The following is an 8,852-nucleotide window of genomic DNA, read 5'->3' as shown; positions in this document are numbered from 1 at the left end:
GGGGCAGGGTTTGGATAACGGGGTGGCTGTGGGGCGGGCCTAAGCTGCATTAGAAGACCTGGCTGTGGCGCTCCACCTGGAGTAGTGAGGGACAAGAGCGGACCAGCAAGGGGGCCTGTGGACAGTGAAGAGGCAGGGCAGGAGGTGCTAGGGCAAGAACAGCAGGGGGCTGAAATCAAGCTTGCAGGGATTTCCTGTCTATTCTACCAGCTCCCACCACCAGCTGCTGCTCATTCCCTCCCCCCACCACTTGATCTCCCTGTGTGAGGCAGGCTGGGAGAGCATGCGGGATGCAGGGGGGCGCTGAGAGATCTGGTCAGGCTTTAGATAAGCATGTGGGGCCTGATGCTTAACGAGTGTAAATGAGCCGACTCCAATGGAGCAACACCAGTGTACACCTGCTGGGGCCCTGTCCCTTGGGTGCTGGGATATGGAGCCAGAGGAATCCAGTCACTGCTCCTCAAACCTCTCGGGGTTCCCCCCACCCTTTCCAAGGCCTGGAGTTCACCTTCATTTCCTGGGGACTGTACATCCAGCATATGGCCCCTTGAGACACCTGTGATCTGGGTTAGGGTCACCATGTGCAGCAGGTCTCCTGGCTGGAGGCCATGAGGGAAGCCTCAGTGAAGAGGTCGCTGCCAGCCCTGGGGTATAATTCACCCAAGTTCCAACAGTGGGAGGTAAATATTAAACACAGAGGGGCTCCACGGCTTGGACCTGGAGCAGCTTCTCACATGTGGGAGGCCCGAGGAGAGATTGTTATTGAGGGCCCTTGACTGGTAGTGGACAGGATCGAAGCTGGGGGGGGGGTCTGTCTTGACATACACCCCCAACGAGCAGGTGGGCTGGGACCTTTATCGACTGCCTGAGAGGTGAGTGGTCAGCACTCCAGGATACGCCTTTGGCTGAACCATTTCTGGGCCTGTTTCATTCACTGTCCCCTCGCCCCCAGCAAAAAGGGAACATGCCGTGGAATGGAGCCAAACTGATCAGAGGAAACACCTTTGTACCCCACACCCAATCGGCCTGCGGAACTCATTGCCACAAGGTATTGTTGGTACTTAGCAGGATTTCTAAAAGAGGCAGTCATTTTGATGGAAAACAAGACCATGGAGAGTTAGGATACATGTTCAAGGAATAAACTAGGGCTATATAAGGACTTTAAACCCTCATGCTTCGGGGCACAATCCTGCAGTCTCTAATGACTGGGGGCTAGAGTGACTTTTCTCTGCGGGGCAGGTGATCCTGCAACTGCAGCATTTCTTTCATGTGAAGCAGCTGGGGCTGGCTACTCTAGGAACCAGGAAGCTGGGCTAGATGAGGCATGGGTTGGATCGTCTGGTGGTTCCTCAGTCCTATGCTCCCAAGGGAAGGAGGCACAGGAGGGAATAGTGGAGGGCCAATCTCTGTGCTCTCTCGGTCTCAGTGCCTGGAAACTCCTCCCCATCCTTGTGGGTTTTTCTTTTTGGTGACCTTGGCAGATTTGGCTTCCTGCCAGTGGCTTTCATGTTCCTCTTATAACCCCTTGGCCCCGGCATCCTGCTGAGGATTCTGTCCCCATCTGGACCGCCCTGAGGCTCTTCCACACCAGCCTGTGGGTAAGTGTGGCTGCCTGGGTATCACGGGGTGACTGGCCCTTTAAGAGGGGCAGGGATCCCCCTGGGCATCAGAGAAGCCATTGCAGGTACTCCTAAACTCCACTCCCTCTGAAAGAGCCAGTTGTCCTGTGTCATAGGTTCCAGCCTTTGGAGAACCTGCTGTGGCCAGTGCACCTGCTGAAAGCCAGGGAGGCTAGCCCCAGCACCCCTGCCATGCAGTGTGAAGCCTGGCATGGGCACTGCCACAGCAGATTCCCAAGAGGAGCAGGGCACTGTCTGTGGGCTGAGTAAGGGGAAGCCTATATAACGCCTACACCGCTGAAAGGAAGCTGTTCCCAGAGGCGTACGGATGGGTGGGTTCCACGCTCCTCTGGCTGAGGAACATGTCGCTGTCAGGGGGATTGAAGCCCCAGTAGATACTGATGGGGGGGGAAAATACCGGCAGGGCCTCCAGCTGGAGGGTGACTGTAGCAGGGGGCATCCCAGCTGGCTTCTGGGCATCAGTCCCCTACAGTTGCCCCGGGGAGGAGGGCAGCCACCCCTCCCACACACACAGGCCAGGCCAGTGGAGATGATATCAGAATAGCCGCTGGATGGGGAAGATCCCATGTGGACTCTCACCTGGGCAGCATCCTCTGTTCTTCCCCCTCCCACAGGAGCAGAGCAGCTGCAGGAATGGCAGCCTCTTGCCGTCTCAAACCCTTGAGCCGTGTGGCGGTGAGTGGGGGCACCCATGGCAACGAGATGTCGGGCGTCTACCTGGCCAAGCACTGGCTGCGGGACCCCATGGAGCTGCGGCGTGGCAGCTTTGCTGCCACGCCCTTCCTGGGCAACCCGCGTGCCATTGAGAAGTGTGTGCGGTATGTGGGGCGGGATCTGAACCGCACCTTCACCACAGAGTTCCTCAGGTGAGCTGTGCCAGCATGCACCGCTCTGCACGGGTCCCCGGGGCGGTAGGGAGAGCTGTGCCAGCATGCACCGCTCTGCACTGGTCCCTGGGGCGGTGGGGAGAGCTGTCCAGCATGCACTGCTCTGCACTGGTTTTCGGGGAGTGGATGGGAAACTTATCCCATGATGCATCACTGTGGAGAGGCTTCCAGTGACTGATAAGGTATCCCATGATGCATCATTCTGCAACAGTTTCCAGGGTTGGGATGCATTATCCTAGCATTCAACACTCTGCACTGCTATCCCAGGGGGTGGTGGGGAAGCCCAGGGATCTTCCATGAGCTGGGGCTTCATAGCCCATGAGAGCACCGTGTGGGGTGACTGATGACATGCCCCGCAACAGTGGATAGGGTTTCCCTCACACTGCAACCCCCATGGGACCCCTCTTCCCTCACACTATTCCCCCCCAGGATCCTGCGTCAGAGGGATCCTCCACCCCTCACACTGACTCCCCGGAACCTTTCCCACGCCATGATTGGGGCCGCCAATGTGAACTGAAGTGGAGCAGGTTCCCAGCGGCTGGGGGGAGGGTGAGCCCTACTTGGAGGCATCCCTTGGCTCCCAGGGTCCTGGTGGCTCCATGTGATTCGTCTCTCCCTATCCCAGCTCCGCAGAGGCAGAGGATGAGCCCTACGAGGTGGTCTGGGCCCGCAAGATCAACCAGACCTACGGCCCCAAGGGCTCAGCCCAGGCCTTTGACTTCATGTTTGACCTGCACAACACCACGGCCAACATGGGTGCCTGCCTCATCGTGGACTCAGAGGAGAGCCTGCTGCCCATGCACATGTGCCACTACATCCAGGTAGGGCCAGCCCCCGATCTCTCCACTCGCCCTGCATTAGGCCAGGGTCCCCCATCCTAACCCCTCTCCTCTCTCCCCCAGACGCACTACACACGGAGCCCCTGTCCCATCTACCTGTACAAGTTGCCAGGCGAGGAGACTTACTCTATCGACTCGGTGGCCAAAGCCGGGCTAGGTAGGGAGCAGATACTGCCAGGGGGCAGAGAGAGCCCTGTGGAGTGAGCAAGTCTGTCCCAGGGCAGGGAATGGCATTGCTCAGCTACCCCCCTAGAGCCCACTGTCCCATGCCCCTCTAGCACCAAGCACTGCTGCCCCCCACCATGTCCTTGGTTATGTCACCTCCTCCCCACCCCATCACCATTCCAGCAGCTTCACACCCCTGTGCCCCATGTCCAGTGCCCACTGCACCTTCAAGCCCCACCTCCCCATCCCCAAGTCCATCCCCCTACTCCCAAGCTCTGCCCCCCAAGTTCCGCCCCCACTCCTAACCCTTGCTCTTTTCTCCCCAGCCCTCAAGCCCTGTACCTTAGTCACTTATCCCCAAGGCTTCTCTCCTCCCATTCCCAGTGCCCTCTCTTCCCCTCATTTCCATGGCTTCCCATCTCCTTCTCCTGGGAGACACACCTCCTCCCACTGCTGCTCCCAGATAAGCCCCACCCTGATCTCCTCCCTCATAGGGCGCTGCCTGCCCCAGCTCTGAGACTGGCTCCTTCGGGGCTCCCTTGGCAAATGGGGTGAATTGGGGTGGCTCGACAGAGTGCAGTAATGCTGTGTGGGGCTCTATCGCCCTCTAGTGTCCAGATCACAAAGACAGGTTTCTGAGGCTGCTGCCTCCGGTAGTTCACACCGTAGTGGCTTCTGGCTGTGATTATAGAGGCCAAGGGTTCAATCCCCCATGCTGAGGATTATTGCATTAGTGCTCTGTCAGCAGATAGTAGCCATCCTTTCTCCAGTCATTCTTGGTTCATTGAATCCACATCCCTGCTGATGCTCACAAATTTACTAAGCTCCATCTTAACCCTAATTAGTTATCACACTGCTTTTCTAAGCAAGCACATTTATTCCTAAGGTGAAAGCATGACAGAGAAAACCTGCTAAAACAAAATCTACACCACTGCTAATAAGCTTCTCAGCAATCACCCCGACTCCTGCCACAGCTCTGCCCAGTGATCAGTCCTTCAGACCCCACCCATGGATGTTTCTTTGGTCACTAGTTCATCACACCGGGGGACTCAGAACAAGCACCCCCATGAATTAATGTGTTCCTCTTTCCTACACTTTGGCCCTCTGCTCTTGTCCTCATGTAACCAGTGATCAGCAGACAAAGTTCCCATTCTCAGGGCGAAGCTTCTTGCATAGCAGACGAGTTATGTTTGCATCCTCCTCCCCCTCAAGATTTCCTGGGGAATCACTTCACTTGAAATGCCCAGTCTTGCCTGGCCCATTGCTCCAAGTACTCCTTTGAAGCTCCTAACTTGCCCCAGGATTTACATTAGTCCTGCTCCGCTGAGAGACATTCTATGCCATCCCCCAATAATACACAAACATCTGCATTTCCAATACAACCAATGCCTAAGGTGCTTAAACATATCAAATTAAGTTAAACTTCCTTGAATGAAGGTTTGTGCAGGATATTTCAGGGAATTACCCTACACAACCCCCCTACCCCACAAGGAAGCTCATCCAGACCCTTGCTGATCTGATGGGTAGAACCCACATTTAATTTCTAGCCTGCGTTTATGCATGGCTGGGTGATCCCCCTTAGTTCTTGTGCTGACGCTTCCCCTTTAGCTTCGCTAGCTCATCCCCCTCCCTGGTGTTTGCCCCCCGAGGTGGTTAAAGTTTTTCCAAAACCTGGAATTGAGCCAGGCTTAGAGTGCCAGGCCTTCAGAGAGGGATGGGTTTGAGGTCATGCCTGAGGTTGGTGGCAGCCTTTTCTGCTGTCTCACACGTGGCGGGGTCTTGAGAGCAGTGAGAGCCAGGTGTGTGTGTGAGGTCGGGGTTGGGGGTGAGTGGGATGAAAGGACACGGGTGGTATTTCAGCAGGCACTTGGGTCATAGCTGTGATTGAGGGAGGTAGTGGGTGATGCTCTCCTCTAGGGCAGGGCCCCAGGGGTAGCGATGGGTATTGGGGCATGTTTGGGGACTCCTTGCAGCATGCTCTGGGGAGGGCGCAGTAGCCAAGCTGTAACTGGGTCTCTGTGGTCTCCCTGCAGCGCTGGAGCTGGGGCCACAGCCCCAGGGGGTGGTGAGAGCTGACCTGTTTGCTCAGATGAGAGCCCTCATGGCCTGCGCACTGGACTTCATCGAACTCTTTAACAAGGGTGAGTTATCCCAGAGGGGGCATGAGCTATCCCACCTGGCATCACCCTGGAAATGAATTGAGCTATCCCATCATGCATTGCTCTGCAGTGCCCTAGGGGTGGGTGAGAAAAAGCCTCAAATATCAGGACTGGCCCTATAAAACTAGGACATCTGGTCACCCTAGGTGAGGCCCTCCTCCCATATCAGTACTTTGAGGAGGTCACCTTCCTCTCCAGCCACAGCGTTGGGAGCCTGTGATTCACTGGGAGTGGGGGGGAAGGGCAGCGTTCCTATGCAGTGACCCCCCCCATTCTGAGCCCTCTGTTGCCCCCTTTGCCCCATAGGCACAGTGTTCCCTGCCTTTGAGATCGAAGCCTACAAGATCACTGGGCGCATGGACTATCCCCGCTACCCTGACGGGGAGATCTCGGCCATGGTGCATCCCAAGCTGCAGGTGGGTGTGAGCTTGGAATAGGGTGGTCCCAGCACCCTGCATTGTTGTCGTCTCTGGGGGAGAGAGATCACAGCTGTAGCTCCAGCGTGCGTGCAAAGCCAGCCTGGCAACGACAAGGCCTGACTCACTAGCCGGATTCTCTCTCAGCCCTTCTCTGAGCTCTGGGCAGAGCAGGGGGGCGTGGCTTTAAACCACCTCTATGCTCCCTGCATTGTGGGTTGTGCACCTGGCCCTTGGTGTGGGTTAAAGCAGCCAAAGGGCTGCTGTGAGCTACCCTCTGCTCTCCATGGTCCCAGGGTGGAAGAGAATATCCAGAGCATAATGCATCCCCACCCAGTCTACCCCATAGTGGGGGCTGGGAGCAGGGCTCTTATATCCCAGCTGCTCTAGAGCTGGTGTCTCTGCTCCTGTTTCTACTACTGAGTGGCACAAAGGGGCCTTAGTGCAACTGAGGCCTGTACCCCAAAGGCTCCGCCATGGCAAGGCAGTGCTAGAGTTAGCCCCAAGCTCAGAGGGGTGAAGCTGGGTTTACTTCGGGGCACGGGGCAAGGGAAGTTGATTCCATGATCTTGGTTATGCAGCCCTCAGGCTCAAGGGAGCTGTAGACTGTAGCAATACAGCATCAGGCTGGGTGACACTGGACAGCCAAGAGATGAGTTGGGGTGGGCTTAGTTCACAAGGCACTGTGACCTGCATGGTGTCTTGCCACATATCTAATAAAATGTTTGGTTACCAGAGAGTACTGCCAGGACAGTGGGGATCCTGGCCTCAACCAGCAGGGGGTGCTGTAGGGAGCAGGGCAAAAGCACTGGCTGTGGGGGAGGAGTTCCTGGCTACTCCAGCCCCAGCCTATCACCAACCTGTTCCACCCTTAGGATAAGGATTTCCTCCCCTTGAATCCCGGGGACCCAATCTTCCAGACCTTCAGTGGGGAGGAGATCCTGTACAAAGTGACACCACCATCTACCCAGCCTTCATCAACGAGGTTGCCTACTATGAGAAGAAGGTGGCCTTTGCCAAGATGGAGAAGCACAGGTTCTCCATCCCTAGTCTGCAGACAGAATGAGCCAGGTGGGCCATGGGCTAAGAGGGAATAAACAGAGACTGAATGGATATGATGGTGTGTGCCATGAGGGATGGGATGGGTGTTACCAGCTGGACAACACCCTTGTGTTGTGATGGAGGGGCTGGGCTGGGTGTTGAGTGCACCATCTGGGAGCACCACCTATTATTCAGGTTCCCCGACACTTGCCAGTGCAAGTCTTTTTTTTTTTTTTTTTTTTTTTCTTTCTTACCACTTTGAAAAACTGACCATTTAGGCTGAAACTTTCCAGGCAGGCCTGGTGTCTGCCTCAGGCAGAAATTTTTTTGGAACATTTCAGTCATTCAGCCTTTTCCCAAGAACAAGACTAGGGCAAAGGTGTTGTTTCGCCAGGTTAATTTCTACAACCGTTTCTTTGCAATGTTCTAGCGCCCCCAAGCAGCAGGATGGTCTTGGAGGAAGGGAAGTGCCTTTTGCCGTCCCCATCAAAATCCACCCAAATTTGGCCAAGTTATAAGCCTTTGGAGAATGAGTTTGCACACGCTCGGTAGGGCCTTTTTAATTCCCTGAAGTTTCTGTCCCCACTGAGCATTCTCCAACCCCTCCCAGCTCCTAGAATGGACTAGAGTGCCCATGGGCCTGCCCCACAGGGTGACTGAGCATGCTCCAGCCTGGGGCTGCAGGGGCTGAGCCAGATTTTCCCTGCAATTGTTACTTCTGTCTGCTGTGGTGCCAGGCGCCAGCACACAGAGTGGGGCACCTGTCTCTCCTGTGCAATCAGTGACCCCCTCGGGTGGTGTGGGGGAGGTGCAACCTGAGTCAACTGCAGTAGCAGGAGCAATGCAGGAGTAAGGACAGGTGTAGGGTGGGAGAGTGAAGAGGTAGGGGCTGTCTTGGGGGAGGAGGATGGGCAGGAACCAATGAAGCGGGATGGGGGCTGGAGCCAGGGAAGTGATGGGGTGGTGAAACAGGGCTAACGGTGGGGGTGGGAGGTGTGGCAGGTCCCCTCAGGCATGCCGTGGCCTGGCTCAGAACTGGGTGATCATAGAGGCCATTCCAACCTACTGAGGGGAAGAAGAGGGTGGGGGTAGCATGGGATGGGTCTGTCACAAGCAGGAGGACACACACACACACACACACACACACACACACACACACACACACACACACACACACACACACACACACACACACACACACACACACACACCCCCAGTCCACTGTTTTCTTCTCGTGTGAGGCCAGGGCAATAATCAGGATCGTTAACACCCCCCCCACGCCCCCGAAATGATGGCCTTGATCCCAAGTGCCCCCTGCTGCCACCAGTGGGCCAGCTCCAGTGGCTGCCCCTGCCTTCACAGGGGATTGCTCAGCATGGCTCTGCCACCCCGGGCATAGCCTGGCTTCCTGCACAGCCCCGAGCCTGAGCGGTAGAGCCCCCTTTGGACTCAGGGTTTCGCCCCCTGCCGGGAGCAGGTGCAGCTGGGGTGAGAGCAGGGAATAGGCCCCATTTTGAGCTCAACTGTTTCACATCCAGCCCTGGGGTTTAGCTTTAACCAGCCCTGCCGGAGGCAGAGAAGCCACAGGTGGCATCAGCTAAAGGCCAGGGTTAAACGTTAGCCCTGCAGTCTGCTCTGGCTTGGGGCTGCCAGGGCTGCCTGCTGGCTCCCCTGGAGTGCTTCAGAGGTGGTGTCTGCCAGCTGG

At 56.4% G+C, this 8,852-nt stretch overlaps 1 protein-coding gene across 1 annotated transcript; it reads left to right on the top strand.

The window, feature by feature from the left end:
- The first annotated feature begins 1,300 nt into the window (after positions 1–1,300).
- On the top strand, positions 1,301–7,219 carry ACY3 (aminoacylase 3). Its single transcript, XM_038406874.2, is given in 8 exon segments — positions 1,301–1,598; positions 2,255–2,506; positions 3,153–3,348; positions 3,430–3,523; positions 5,565–5,672; positions 5,997–6,106; positions 6,982–7,054; positions 7,057–7,219. Coding segments are annotated over 7 exon segments (930 nt in total). The 5' UTR covers positions 1,301–1,598; positions 2,255–2,273; the 3' UTR covers positions 7,173–7,219.
- Positions 7,220–8,852: the final 1,633 nt, after the last annotated feature.

The sequence above is a fragment of the Dermochelys coriacea genome, chromosome 6 (assembly GCF_009764565.3).
Source record: "Dermochelys coriacea isolate rDerCor1 chromosome 6, rDerCor1.pri.v4, whole genome shotgun sequence".
In the NCBI taxonomy this organism is placed as follows: Eukaryota; Metazoa; Chordata; order Testudines; family Dermochelyidae; genus Dermochelys; species Dermochelys coriacea.
The sequence above is the reverse complement of the archived record's forward strand: the minus strand, read 5'-3'. Positions and strand labels throughout refer to the sequence as shown.